Here is a 14,502-nt window from a genome sequence, read left to right on the forward strand (position 1 = left end):
TTTGTACAGCGTGTCCAGCTCTGGGTGAACAGCGATCACAGACAGAGCCCGAGGTCGGGGGTCAGAGGTAAACTCATAACCCCAGACATCAGGGCCAATGGAGGGGATGGAAGGGGAGGAGACAGATGCACTGAAACGGTCTGGAGGAAAATAAACCAAAATAAAGCAAAGAAAACATCTAAAAGGGTGATTTTTTTTTTACTTGGCCATCTGAGTCCCATACCTCCAGCTGACTGTATGCTTAGACCCACTGGGGCTGAGGAAAGCATGTTGGGACAGCTGCTGGAAGTCTTGAGAAGGCCACGATGAAGAGGGAGGGGTGGACAGACTAGAGAAGGGGTATGAAAGGTGAAGGGACAGAAAGATGCATTTCAGCATGTAAAAGAAAGACCCTAACGCTACCATCTGCTTCTGATGTGTGTCCGTGCTGCTGCCGCCGATGCTCCTCCTGGTACTCCCTGGTGTCCAAATCAGAGCACAGCTCCAAGTCCTCGTTGATCTGGTACTCATCAGACACCAAAGAGGTTCTGTCTGATTGGTCGGTGGTCTCAGAGAGGGCGTGGCAGCTGGACGGGGTCTCAGGGCGTTGCTGGAGTTTGGTGTGGACGGACTCTATGAAGTTATCTTTCTGCTGCAGCTCCTTGCTCAGCCTGTAGGAGCGTGCAACGGTGAGAATGAATAATGTGGGAAAAATAGTGGTTTTTATGCTCACCTTTTATTATTAGGAGTGTGTGTAGATTGTAATTTTGTTAATAATGAAAATCTTGCTGACACACCTTAAAGCAAGTGTCTCGTGACCTGCCGTATCCCCGTGGCTCTCTGCAAGCTCACCTATGCCAACGAAACAAGAAAGAATTAAAAAAATGAGAAAAACAATGAGAACAGAAGTAAGTTTCCTTGATGAGAAGCTTTTTCTTACATCCACTCATCTTGGTGAGAACTCTCTGTGCCAGGGCGCTGCCCTGAGCCAGCTGCTCTCTGAAGCTTTGACCCATGTAGTAATCAACGTCATTGGCCCGCAGGAGCTCCTCAAAGGCCTGAAAGTTGAGGGTGGATTTGAGAATAAAAACAAAAAATAAAAAATACTTGTGCTGTTTGAATGTTTTTTCTCCTCATATTGTAGAAACTTGATGAGGTAATGCCTCCGATCATTAACATGTGCAGCACCTTGGTGGTATCTCCCAGGTGTTGTGTCAGGATGTGACCAAATCCCTGCCCCTCCCTCATCCTCTGCCTCAGGTGGGACAGCTCGCGGGCTTGTGCCTGAATCAGAGAGTTGTACTTCCTGTGCAGAAAGGAAGAGTTAAAAAAGAAATCAGTGAATGGAGATTAGTCATAACAGCTGTCCTTAAACGCCTTCTCACCCAGGCCAGGTGGCACATTTGCCCTCTTCATCTCGACCTTTGCCCTCCACCTTGGTTGTCTTTAGCTGAGCCTCAAGAGAAGCAACTCTTTCCATTAGCTCCTTCAGCTCCCTGCTAGGCTTGCAGCTGGACCGGACCTTCTGGGTGTCAGACATCCAGCCTTCATCCTCCTCGACACCACTGGGGGCTGGTGATTTCTCAAACGCCCAGTTCACCTAAAGGTTGAGCATGAAGCAGATGAAGAAGAAACCTAAAGGTCAGACGAGGCTGTGAATAAACAGGTCCACACCTTTCGAGGAGTGCGCTCCAGGCTGGAAGCGTAGTCGCTCGTGGTAGATAATGAGCGAACTCGTAGCTGAAGGCCACGGATCACTTTGTGGCAACGAGCCAGCTGAGAGCGCAGATCCTGGACCAGATGCTGAAGGGATGCCGACTCGTTTTCCTCCCTTTCATACGCCGTTCTGTTTCCTGCGTACCAGCCACCTCCCAAAGCCTCACACTCCTGATGATGGGACAGAGAGGTGCACATCTCCAGGTCGTCGAACTCTGAGTTAGGGCGACATGAGGAGACATATTGATAAACTCAAGCATCAGGGGTAGTGGGCGTAATCTGATCTGAGACCTGATCTGTGTGAACCACCTGGGCTACTGGTGTCCTCCCTTTCAGCTTCATTCTCACTGCGACCGCAGGTCTCATAACCCAGATCCTGGAGGTCCACCTGCACCTGTTTACTGGCCTGTTGGACAGATGTCTCTGCTGCAGAAACAGAAGGAAGTCACAACCCTACTTTAGTGTTTCCAGTCTCCCTCTACAAATAAAGTGAGGACAGACTCACTGAGCAGATCTCTGTAGTCTTTCAGCTGTTCAGCCTGAGCCTGCACCGTGGCTTCAGAAACCATCAGCCTCTCCTGCAGGTCTCTGTTCTCCTGGAGACTCCGAGTCAGATCGGACTGGAGACGGACCTTCTGCTCATGAAGACTCTCTTCAATGTCCTGCCAGAGTCCTCCGACCTTACTGCCTCTCCCTGCAGACTCAACCTTCTGCAAAAACATAATTGTTCTGCTTATTATTCAAAATAAAACTCTGAGGAACATTTTCCTACATATCAAAACCGAATTTTCAGGACATGTCACCGTGTGAGATTGGTGGGACGTCAGGTCCAAAGAGCGTGGCCTCATGCAATGCCTCTTCCCGGGCTCATGGCTCTGACCAACACCTGGAATTCCACGCTTCCCAGACACCACAGGAGATGTTTCCAACTCTTCCTCCTCTTCTTCTTCATTCAGGTCATCCTCCATGTTTGTCCTCAGCTGCACTCCCTCATATTGCCTCTGGTGTTCTGTCAAAGCCTGATTCTCCTGCTGCAGCAGCAGGAGGGCAGTCCTACGAGGAGAAACACAGCATTACCAAAATAAAGTCCAACTCTTCAAACAGCCCAAGAGGTGAAAATACTTGAGTCAAAATTGAAGAGAAGCTGAAATTAGCACCTCATCTCAGCCAAAGAGCCGAATCCATCATCGTCCAGCTGTGACTGTATTGCTCCAAGCTCAGCTTCAAGTGCCCTCTTAGTGTCTTCCAGCTGTTTCATTTCAGCATTTTGGAGGACGGACTCTTCAGCCACACCATCAGGACTCTGAGACGACGCTAAAGCCTAAACGTTAGAACAAAGCAGTTGTTATATCCAGTTGTCAGCTTTAAATGACACTTAAGAGGTGAAATATTTCACCTGAGCAGAGTTAAAGTCTCTGCTGCTCCCTTTGTTGTCCTCCTCTATGCTGTCCGTGAACTCTTCACTGCTGCCATCTTCATTCTCTCCCTCCTCCTCTGAGCTCAGCTCTGGAAGCACAACTACCGTTCAAAAACAACACACTAACTTTTCTCCTCTAATTTTAATCCTAAACTGCATTTTCCTTCCAGTTCTCGTGCTTTTTTCCCCGCTACAACAATCCACCATCCCACAGATCTGCCTGTGCTCTGAATCAGCCCACTGGAGGTCATGGGACCGACAGGAAAAGAAGTTATGTCATGTGTTGCTGTTCGGCCAAAACACTCAAACCTGGGCAGCTTGATTTGTGCGCTTTAAACTGACACGGGTGTTATAGATCCAGCAGTTAGCGCAGAGTTTTTTCAAGTGAGGATCGTTTTGCAGGGGAAAACAAAGGATGAATGTCATTTTCAGGAAACAGAAATTCAGCGAAGTGACTCGCAAGAATCTCAGGAATTATTAATTAAAACACTTAAGTGCAAACAGTGGATGTGCAGTTGCACTTTAAACTTATGTATGTTTAAAGTTCCTCCAATTTTATAAAAGAGGGAAAAATCTGAATGTGTTTGTGCTGCTGAGGAGGGAAAACGGAGCTTTTATTGGGATTCCGATGAGCTCCGGTTGAATGTGAGGATCTGTTTTCACGTTGTGGCCCTGTGGATTATTTTATTTGGGTATGGTTTAAACAACCCTTATTGCTGGTGACTGTGAAATCCCATCTGGGTACTGCAGAGGAACAGCCATGCAAACATGAAGACCATGCCACAATCCCATGCATGAGGATGAAAAGACATGAAGGGACACTCGTCTGGGGGATTATCACAAATATTCAATATTATATTTTTATAATAGCGTGTTTTTCTGTAGAATTTCACTTTTATTCATCACATATAAAATATGGACATTGAGGGAAAAGAATAAACTGTTTCATAGTTTAAAATAGGAGAGAAGAGGATTAGATTTTGGGAATGAAAAGGAGCAAGTAGGAGATTCCAGGTTTGGGATATTCCTAAACATAACCCCCCGTTAAATAAGACCATACCAAAGGTGCTTTTGACAAAAAGCAAGCACGTTTATTTTTATGCATTTAAAACACAAAAAAAAACTTGACAATAATTCCATATTTGAGGCCAGAAAAATGAATCAGAGCAAAAATCTAAACTAAAAATCCTGATTAACATCCTGCAGTTTCAAATGTCTAATTAGCGGCTCCGATACATGCAGACGTGTGTGTTTGTGGTGCTATCTCGTCTAGCAGATATATTAAACGTGATGCTTATCTTTACTAATTACCATTAATAATATTGCATGCCCCTTTCCTGTTATTTAAAGAGATGAACCTGTTTCATGCATATCTACTGAAACTAAAACACTGCTGTGGACTGAAGTAGCAGGACATCGTATCAGATGTGTAACTCGGGTCGTTGTTGAGCGCACACGTCCCCACAGACAAACAGATGAGCTCAAACAAATGAAGGATGGTGGAATGCTCCGCTGTAAGGCATGAGCTTGTGTTTCTCCACAAGACTGAACCTCACTGTGACATTAAGGCTGGAAGAGCGACACTGGTGAGAGACAGTACACAGAAATGGTAATACAGAGACTACAGAGCAGGCAGCTGCCCAAAACAATGTCGAAATACGTTCACACAATAAGCGCAGGTTAATAAATAAAACTCAAGAGTTGCACATATTCCATCTCAAACAGGTTAATCCCAACTCTTGAGTAGAGTTTGTGCTGGCAGGGCAGAGCTGCTTCCAGACCGAGGGTCAGATTCTAGTTTTACTTCATTAGTTTCATCTTATGAACACAGATTTGTCTAAATTCGACCCTGGGGGTGTTAGAAGCAGCTCTGCCTCACAGTAACAGTGACTCAGCGACGCTGAGCGATAGTGAGAGTGCCGCCTGCAGCCTCAGAGGCCGGACCCTGCCCATTCCCACCTCCAGAGACAGCCTGCCCTTTAGCTGCCCTTTCCAGTGACAGAGCCGTTCTACGGGTCCTGGTCAGGACCTCTTCTAGCTGTCCACGGAGTGCCTGAACAGAATCGAGCTCAGTGTGGAGCCCCTGGATCTTCTCTAGGTTGCTGCAAAAGGAGGAAGGTTTGTAAAATCCACAGAAGTTCAAATAAATTAGGTGAAATCACACAAGACGGGAGTGCTTTGTCCTTACCCGTCACTCCTGAGAAGGCGTGTCAGGTTTTGGTATGATCTCTTCTCAGCCTTTAGAGCATCATTCAGCTTATTGTACTCACTCACCAGCTGTTCTAACACACTCTAAATCACAGTGACAGAGGAAACACACACAAATCAGACATTATTAAGAAGAAGCTTCTGGTAAAAGACAGAAAACCCTACTTGGTGATCAGTGCTGTCTTTTGCAACCACTTCATCCAAAGACTGACGTAGAACAGAAATCTCCTTCTGCAGAAACAAATAGAAACCTTTAAAGGTTACAAACGTGTGTTTTTGGAGTATCGTCTCTCCGGGGTGCACAAATACACACCCGAGCCTCCATCTCCTTCTTCAGCACCTGCTGCAAGTCCTCCTGCAGAGCCTTCATCTCTGCCTCGTGTTCCTTCTGCACGGCTTCTCCCTGAGCCTGAATCAGCTCCTGACACAGAGGATACACGCTGAAGAAGAGGACAGAGACAAGAAGAAAGCAGAAGGACGACCAAATACCTTAATGAAGGTTTCCTTCTCTTTGAGCAGCCTTCGTAGCTGCTCTGCTTCTCCTCCTGTCTCCTCCTTGTCGCTCCTCAACCCACACAGCTTCTGCTCAGCCTGCGTCAGCTGTTTGCGGAGCTCCTGCTGCTGGTTTGTTCGCTCACTAATCACTAAGGACAGCCTGTAGGAGTAGTCCTGGCAGAATAAAAAAATTGGTCAGTATTTCTTTCTGATTCATTCTCAGATAGTTGTGTATTCATGCCACCACCCCTGTCTACCTGCAGGTACTGATCTTTGGAGGTGAGCGCGTTGAGCAGATCCTGGACCTGTGCTTGGTGCTCATTAGCCTGGCAGCTGCGGTCTGACAACAGCTCCTGGAAGAGCTTCTCTTTTAGAGCCAGACGAGCCTTCAGCTCCTCCACCACCTCAGCGGGACCAGCCTGGACTCTAGCAACCAGGGAGGCTGTTAGATCCTGCACACACAAAACAAGAAACTAAAGTCAGTAAAAACCTGCTGCGCCATTAAAGCTAAATCTGGCACCGTGGGTTTGGCCTCACAACCATAGAGGCTCACTGAGAGTGTGCATTACCTGCACCTCCTGGCTGCGTGTCTGCAGCGCTGCCTGTAACTGGTTAGTGATGGCGTCCTTCTCTCTCAGAGCATTCCTATCCTTCTCCTCGCCCTTCTGCTTTAACCACTGGAGGTTCCTGTAGGCCTCCGCTGCTTGCTCCAGTTCCAGATCTTTACCTCTCACCAGAGTATCCAGACTCTGACAGTCAGGATCGCAGGAGGAATAAAACAGAGACGTCAGATCCTCACTCTGATCTCAGCACCGGTAAAAGAAACCAGTGAGAACTCGGACGCATACCAAGATTGTTTCTTCATTGTTGGACAGGATGCAGCGGAGTCTCTCCAGGTCTCGTTCCTTCTCCCTGAGGGCCAGCTGCAGCCTCCTCACCTGGCTGTCACGTTCCTCCAGACAGCTGAACTTATCGTCGATGGAGCGCTAGAGCAGGAATCAAAACTTCTGTTAACACACACTCTACACCAAAAGGTCCTTGCTCCTACCTTATTCGGTGTTTACCTCCAGAGCTTTGTCTCTTTCTTTGATCCGTTCCCTCAGCTTCTCCAGCAGGACATCTCTTGGTTTGGAGCTTTTTGTTGACTCCAACATCTCAGAATAATCCTGGATTCAATACATTTTATACACAGGATGATAAATCTGTAAAAATGTTTGTACAAATGTATCTGTGTGGAGGTAAAGAGCGAGAGGTCACCTGGAGCTGCTGCTCCTTGTCCTGCAGGAAGCGTTTGAGCTGTTCGATGACCTTGTCTTTCTCCGCTGTCGCTGCAAGCTTTTCTGCCTCACACGCCTTCAGGGCTGCTTCTGTAATCTGGAGCTCGGAGCGGGTTTTCTGAAGGGCGCTGCTCAGGTCCTACAGCAGGCAGACGGGAGGTTAAATCCCTCACGCATCAGTGTTTTGTTTGATCACGCATCTACAAACAAACACTGACCTGGTTGTGTTTCTCAGTGACCTCCCTATGCTGCAGGGCCTCTTGCAAGTCAGAGTTGAGTCTGTCCCTGAATCTCAACAGGTCGTCTCCTTGCCTTTGGCTCTGTTTTAGATTCCTCTGGCTGGCCTCCAGCTCCAGACCAACGGAGAACAAGGAGCTCTGAACCCGGACCAGCTCGGTCTGCAGCTGGGCCAGCGTCAAGGATTCACTCATCCCCACAGGAGCCTGGAGAAAGATGGATCACAACCAAGGATGAGACAGTAAATATTCTGCTTCGTAGATGTTTTTGGCCTAATTTGTGGGATTTGGACTCCCAGGAAAACACAGATGTCAGGTCTCACCTGGCTTTGAGTTAGCTGGTTGCGATGGGCCAGTTCTTGGAGCTTACACAGAGTGTTGTTTTGTCCTTCGATCAGATGATACAGCTCCTGGGCCTTTAGAGCAAAACAGATTATAAAAAAACAGCTTTTTCAAATATTGCCTTGCACTGTTCTCTCCCTTTATGACACACACCTCGTTGTCTTTGGTACTGATGGACTCTGTGAGGCCCTGAATGGTCCTGTCTTGACTTTGAGCAGCCTGGCGGAGCAATCTCAGCTCACATTCCATCTCAGTCAGCTTCTCCTGCAGCTTCTGGGTACGACAAACAAGATCATCAGACCTCAGTGTGAAAAAATGATCCATCTGTGTGGGTTTTTTTGGGTGCCGCACCATATTGTTGGCCTCGCTCTCCTGGATCTTCGCCTGCAGAGATTGCACCTGGAGCTGGGCCTTCTGCAGCTCGCTGACACACTGACCGGCCGCACACTCGTACTGGTTGAGTTGACTCTGCTGCTCCTCCACAAGACTCTGCAGAATATCATTTGCACAAGTGTCAATCACGAATACTGATCTACAATAAACTTTACTCGTTTGTGTGTATTTCATGAAAGGCTATGAGCCAGATGAGCATCTGCATGCACGAGTTACCACGTCCGAGTGCATCTTTGCATAACCAGCGTGGGACGCTTCCAGCTCGCACAAAGTGCAGGAAAAATATACAGTAATTGTCTTTTTTCCAGCATCAAAAACTAGAAAACGGTGTTCTTGTAGTGACCCATCAGCGCAGAAGAGAGAGGGTGGTCTGACATCACGTGGATCCCTTTGCCTTAAGGGCAAGTGAAAATAGGTCGGTAGAGGAGTCACTTTGTCTTATTGTCTCCACTTATCTAACCTACTTCAGTCAGCAGCACAGGCTTGAGAAGGAACGAGACCTACAGAGAAATATTGTCTAAATCAGAGAAAAATGCATCCTCTTCACAGAAAACCATTGATTTGAGGGAGCACTGGACAACGATGCACGTATAAAAACTACTGGAGCAGAAAATGATGAGCAGCAATCCAAACTCCTGTGTCTAAAGGCCACTTTAAAGAGCAAGTCACCCCCAAATAAACTTTTTTTTTTGCTGATAAACTAAATAAACGAGTGTCTAATCGTGCTGCAGACACGTGTCGTCAATAATTTGCCACTTCAGTGCATCTTAGTTAAAATTTAAATATTCTGCCTAAAACTGGCAGTGTTGTGCCGTTGTCAGGTAAAAACTCTGCACTGTATTTTAATTTCAATCTGCCACCGCTATTGGCTAAGAGGTATGCTATGATGTAAACTGGTACATTATGATGTCACAATGCTGTTATGAGCCTGTGTGTGTGTGTATTTGTTAGTGGTTCCGCCCTCTCGGTCTGCCAAGCAACAGCATTTGTTGCATTTTTCAGACATGAAGTGGGAGTAGAGTTAGACTCTGGTAGGGGTTGGCTTGCTCTTTAAAGTGTCTTAGATCTTAATCCACTCATTTAGAACAACATATTAATGATATGTATAGCTCTGTCTTACATTTATACTTTAGAGGTCGATTCAAATAATTATCTACTTTGTCAACAACAGCAATGATGACCTATTTGCATGTGCACTCACACACAGTCATTAGGTAATCAGGCCACTGCACTTGTAAGACATGATATGCCCACACATGGAGGAGTGGACACACACACCACCTCAGCTCACATCCTCTCGAGCTGAAGCTATTTGAAGAGGCTGTGGGTAGGATAAGTAACTAACAGCTGGATTACGAAGCTGCTTATGTTAAAAAAAGAGACGGGAGTAATTCTTTGTGGGCCGGGTGAGCTGTCAAACATCAAAGCTTGTTAGGCCGGTTCACTCAGGATGCTGCAGATTTGCAAAACAGAGGCAAAATCCTCTACAGTCGACTCTTTAATACCTGGTGGGGAGGTTGGGGAGGATACTCTTTGTATAAGTCTTCTAATACATCCTCCATGTCCAGGAAGCTCAGAGGAGGATGCTCCCCAACATCCACCCTGATCAGAGGGGCCTCCAGCTCAGGTGTTGGCATCTGGTTGTCTGGGGTTCTAAAAGGCGTTGCTACGATAGGACAAGGAAAGCTAAACCTTCCATTACTAGAGCTTTGTCGGAGCAGGACGGGGAGCTTGCTTCCCCTGATGTTCCGAACCGGCCGGTAAACAGAACAGCTTTGCAGCAAACAGAAGGTCAAGGAAAGGTTGGGCCCAGGCGAGGCTTGTAGTGTCCCCATGTGCTCCTCAGACAATGAGTCAGACATTTGGTCTTCAACGTCCTCCCTGTGAGAGCTCAGACGTCCATCCGCCATGCCTCCGTGCTGAGTGTATTCCTCAGCGTTCTCCAGGGAGGTGACAGAAGAGCTGGAGCTGGCTCGTCCAGCCAGTGTGCGATCACTGTCTGATGTCCTCTCCTGGGATCCGGGGACCAGGGTTCGAGAAGACGGGTTTTCTTCTGAATCATCCACATTTCTTCTCTCTGCCTCTCCACCTCCCCCAGTCGCACTCCCTCCGATAACACTGGCTGAGTATCTCGTTGATGGCCCACAAGAGGTACTCCGAGCCAACTTCCTCGGCACCTTACAGACAGCTTCATAGTCAGAGTCTGCCACCCGCCAGTGGGAACATCCCCGACATCTCCTGGGCGTGCTGTGCACATAGCGGTGGGAGCTCACACCTGTAGCCTCTGACCCAGGACCAGCAGAACTCTGAGGGTGCTGATGATGGTGGCACTCCAGGCCATCTTCAGCCCAAGACTCATACAGACAGTAGACTAAATCCTCCTGGAGTAGGGCACAATACTTTGCATGAGTTAAACCTGACATATCTACCATCCCATCTCCTGACCCGTCACCAGTTCCAGTTAACTTTGCATCATCCTCATCTGAGTTGGTTCTCCGGTACAGTCCACTGATACAGTGTCGCAGCCAATGTTTCTCCTGCAGGAGCCTTTGCAATCTTTTGAGGGACAGGGCTTCAACGCGGGCGATGACTGTGTCGAAGCGGTACATGCGGTCCAACATGAAGGTGCACTTGGAACAGGCAAACTCTCCCCTGCCATCTCGGGTCAGCTCTCTGCCCAGAGCATGGGACAGCAGCACCTGTAGGTTGAGTTTGGCAGTGGGGTGGAAGATCCATCGCCTCTGGTTACCACAGAGCTCACGTCCACAGATGCGACACGCTTCCTTCATCTTCAGATCAAGCATTCTACAGGCTTTCAAACATCAGGAAGCAGCAGCATATCATAGGTTATGCAAAAGGCATATTCTTGAAAGATCTCGTTCAGGAAGAGCATTTATCCCAGTACAGTAATTCTACTGGATCTGGGGGAAGTGGTCCCTGCAATGGCAGTTGAATCAAGTGGGTTAAAAATCCTGGCTTGTGGAGGGATGCTCGTGCAGTCTCGGACAAGATCAAATTAGATCCAGTGAATCGTGTCAGAAATGCAGGACCAGGCTTTTGCAGAACGTGCAGGAGCATCAGGAATATGGCGCAGAAGGGGAATGCCTCTTTAATCAGATGTAGTCTCTTTCTGTATAGCGTTCACTCGCTGTGTCCTGACACCGTCACACGCGCTTTCGCATCACCACATCCCGGCTGTCACACGAGCCGCGCCGACAGGTTCATCCTGAATGGGTATATATCCGGGGAGCCGCTGTGATGATCCTCCGGCCTCCACACGGACACGCAGCCGTAACAGACGACCGGGAACAGTCCTCTGAGTCCTGCACTGGTGTCAGAGGCTGCTCGTTCATTTCAGAGCTGCGAACGGTATCTAGTCGGAGAGAAGCACAGGAAGCACGCGGTAACGTCGGAAATCCTGCGGGCTGACAGAGGCGCGAAGCTACGGAGGAGACAGACCTGCAGCGGCGGAGCGAACCATTCAGAGAGAGCGGAGGGGGTGGAGGAGCTCGGGGGAATTTAACAGCCCGGCCCACGGGGACATATTCTCAGTGATTTCTACTTTAAATAACAATAATGTATATAAAACACGAATATAAACAAACACTTCATCAAACAAATTTGTTTTATTTAATAAACTTGTAGACTGGTTGAGCCCCCCCCCCCACCCACCCCCACCAGGAGCTGGTCTCATAATCCGGCATGAGCTCTGTGCGCATGAATGCACAGGTGCTGTATTTGTTGGTTGTCCTCTTTAACACACACACACACACACACACACACACACACACACACACACACACACACACACACACACACACACACACACACACACACACACACACACACACACACACACACACACACACACACACACATGTCTGTCTTTCTATCATAGTGAGGACCGTCTATTGACGTCCATTCATGTTTGTGACTCCACTATGCCTAACCCATACCCTAACCATAACCAGTGCTGATCTATTCCTAAACCTAACCTTAACTAAAACTTAATTCACACCATAGCTCTAAACCCAACTGGTAAGCTTCTAAAAAAAAGTGAGGACCAAAGAAAATGTCCTCACTTTGAAAAATGCCCTCACATTGTAGGGAAAATGGTCAAAATGGTCCTCAGTATGTAGTAAGTACAAGAACACACGCGCGCGCGCACGCACGCACACGCACGCACGCACACACATACTTTTATGTTTTCAGTCATTTGCACAATGAGTTCCCCAACCCAAGCTTGGTTTTATTTTAATATAATATGAAAACGTGTGAACTTTCAGAACATTAATTGGCATTTTGATATTAAAGTGGCTGGCAGTCCTCGTATCACGTTGCCAAATAATCTGCAAATGCCCCAAGACTGTTTTTCTCTGTTTAACTAGTTGCTACACTGCTGACATAAAACAACCAGTCTCATTATGATAACCAACAACAAGGCCTTTATTCAGCTTTAACTTTGCTTGTTTGCCTCCCCAATCATGTGTTAACACCCCAGTGTTGTTTTCTAAACCCATCACTGATGTACTTTCACCCTCTTAGCAGTGTTCCTGCACCACGTCATCCTGCACATCCTAATAACATGTGAGAGTTGTGTATCTTCTTGTCTGCTAGAGGCTTATGATTGCTGCATATTTGAAGGTTAATTATTGAGTCTGAAACATTTTGTTTTGAACCACATGTCTCTGCAACATCTGTGAGAGAGTAGTCATTGAGAATCGCAACATGAGGCATATTTCTGAGCCATTTCATTCCAAACATAACCCAATGTTGTGTTGTAAAGCTGCTTTAGAGGTTAAAAATAAAACTGGGAAGGATCCAGAGAGTTTGCATTGATTACCCTCCTCTTTGTCCTCAGCCGTCACAGATTGGCTAAACATCTGTGGTGGCTGGGGAGTTCATTAAGAGCTCGGATGGCTGGTGTTGCTGTGAAACAACAACACAACTTGATATCAGTGTCAGGGTCTCTGAGCACTCAGAGGTCGACCTGACCCATCGACCCTCCTGCTGAAACCGGAGCTGCTAAAACAGCTAAACGCCTGCTGCACTCACGCACATTTGAAAGGAAGCACTTCTTGGAAATGTGGTCACACACCAGCACAAACACCTAAACAGTGGCTGTCCCTGATGGAAATCCTAAACAGCTAGCTAAAGGTTTCCTATGATGATCTCTGCTTCGTCAGATCAGGGCCGACTGATCTAAGCTGTGCTGAGAATCTTTTTGCACATTTCAAAATGCAGGTAACCTAGCGTACTAACAGTCCAAACTCAGTAAACAAGCTCTGAACTGCTCAGGCTGCTCAAGCGTAGCATCAAACACGCTCATGGCACGTCACCAACAAACACTCAGCTGTCATCTGATGAAAACTCGCACATTTTTCCTGTCTCCTTTCATCGTGCAGTAATTGGAGTTGAAAACCTGCTGAGCGAGTACATTTGCATTCTTCATTTCAAATTTGATTTACAAGTTAAAACGACTGCAGAGGCACAACACGACGCTGCCAATGATAAACACGCCCAACAACAAACACGCTCGAGGCAATACTGAGGCACAATAAAAGGCAAACATCAAGAAGCACTGAGATAAATACAGCTGAATGATTACGATTGTTCGTTTAAGCAAAGGAAAATCCTTTTGTGTGGGTTGGGAGAGTGTAGTGGTTTTATTAGGAGAGCTGTGTGTCCTTGGGGATGTCACTGCAGTCATGGTGTGTAAAGGAAATGAGATTCTGTGTGATGAGATAAAACAGGAGCTGCCTCCTGCAGGTTTCTCATGCTCACAGATTTTTTTCTCTACTAAATCTGGATGTTGTATTTAATAGAATGCACACAAAAAATTGCAAAAAGGGCTCACAATGGGACATTTTACTGGTCATTTATCTAATCTTTACTCTGATGTGAAGAACCATTGCTGCAGTGAGCTACAGTAAAAGTGTGACTTTGTCTTTTACATGATTTCATGCTTACATAAAGTTTGTTATATCATTATAAGTATATTTAATAGATATTGTATTGATTTCTGCACAAAACTATCTGCAGATATAAAAATCATTGTTGCATTCTCAAAACTGTTATTTTATATAGAGACTTTTGTTAACTTGTACAATTTTGTGGTTCTGTAACAAAACTAATAGTTGAAATAGAAATTGACATTACATTTTTTTTATTTTAATCAGTGTAAAATATATGATCAACTACTTATTAATTAAATTACATATGGATGATGTTTTATCTCAGTTTGTCCATAAGGAGGCAGAATTTCTATAATAGAGCACTTTACTCTTTTAACATCAGAAGTGACGCTCATGAATGTGAGGACATTTTCTTGTAATATTTTATAATCATTTTTGTTCCTAAAAGCAATTTAAACTCATAAAAAAACTATGCATTGTAATGTTGATTTTTGGTCATATTTCTGTTCTGAGACCGCTAAAAG

At 46.4% G+C, this 14,502-nt stretch overlaps 1 protein-coding gene across 8 annotated transcripts in view; it reads right to left on the reverse strand.

The window, feature by feature from the left end:
• Nucleotides 1-14,502, reverse strand: part of wu:fj49a02 (myomegalin) — a 36,578-nt gene that overhangs the window by 4,930 nt on the left and 17,146 nt on the right. For 4 of the 8 annotated variants that reach the window (XM_054739403.2, XM_054739414.2, XM_054739395.2 and 1 more), the window contains exons 1-28: nucleotides 9,569-11,096; nucleotides 8,022-8,159; nucleotides 7,824-7,943; nucleotides 7,652-7,744; nucleotides 7,311-7,535; nucleotides 7,073-7,231; nucleotides 6,880-6,981; nucleotides 6,664-6,801; nucleotides 6,385-6,564; nucleotides 6,073-6,267; nucleotides 5,810-5,989; nucleotides 5,634-5,741; nucleotides 5,486-5,551; nucleotides 5,301-5,404; nucleotides 5,072-5,214; nucleotides 3,092-3,201; nucleotides 2,853-3,016; nucleotides 2,499-2,748; nucleotides 2,201-2,405; nucleotides 2,005-2,121; nucleotides 1,654-1,910; nucleotides 1,365-1,579; nucleotides 1,168-1,285; nucleotides 920-1,037; nucleotides 777-831; nucleotides 403-650; nucleotides 224-328; nucleotides 1-140 (exon numbers count right to left, since the gene is read on the reverse strand). The exon at nucleotides 1-140 is cut by the window's left edge and continues 22 nt beyond it. In XM_054739403.2, the coding sequence (XP_054595378.2) occupies nucleotides 1-140; nucleotides 224-328; nucleotides 403-650; nucleotides 777-831; nucleotides 920-1,037; nucleotides 1,168-1,285; nucleotides 1,365-1,579; nucleotides 1,654-1,910; nucleotides 2,005-2,121; nucleotides 2,201-2,405; nucleotides 2,499-2,748; nucleotides 2,853-3,016; nucleotides 3,092-3,201; nucleotides 5,072-5,214; nucleotides 5,301-5,404; nucleotides 5,486-5,551; nucleotides 5,634-5,741; nucleotides 5,810-5,989; nucleotides 6,073-6,267; nucleotides 6,385-6,564; nucleotides 6,664-6,801; nucleotides 6,880-6,981; nucleotides 7,073-7,231; nucleotides 7,311-7,535; nucleotides 7,652-7,744; nucleotides 7,824-7,943; nucleotides 8,022-8,159; nucleotides 9,569-10,867 (5,352 nt within the window). In that variant the 5' untranslated portion in view covers nucleotides 10,868-11,096. Of the gene's footprint in view, nucleotides 141-223; nucleotides 329-402; nucleotides 651-776; nucleotides 832-919; nucleotides 1,038-1,167; nucleotides 1,286-1,364; nucleotides 1,580-1,653; nucleotides 1,911-2,004; nucleotides 2,122-2,200; nucleotides 2,406-2,498; nucleotides 2,749-2,852; nucleotides 3,017-3,091; nucleotides 3,202-5,071; nucleotides 5,215-5,300; nucleotides 5,405-5,485; nucleotides 5,552-5,633; nucleotides 5,742-5,809; nucleotides 5,990-6,072; nucleotides 6,268-6,384; nucleotides 6,565-6,663; nucleotides 6,802-6,879; nucleotides 6,982-7,072; nucleotides 7,232-7,310; nucleotides 7,536-7,651; nucleotides 7,745-7,823; nucleotides 7,944-8,021; nucleotides 8,160-9,568; nucleotides 11,097-14,502 lie in introns of those variants that run through there. The other 4 variants (XM_054739423.2, XM_015957132.3, XM_054739413.2 and 1 more) reach the window with 3 other exon arrangements.

Source organism: Nothobranchius furzeri, chromosome 11 (assembly GCF_043380555.1).
Source record: "Nothobranchius furzeri strain GRZ-AD chromosome 11, NfurGRZ-RIMD1, whole genome shotgun sequence".
In the NCBI taxonomy this organism is placed as follows: Eukaryota; Metazoa; Chordata; class Actinopteri; order Cyprinodontiformes; family Nothobranchiidae; genus Nothobranchius; species Nothobranchius furzeri.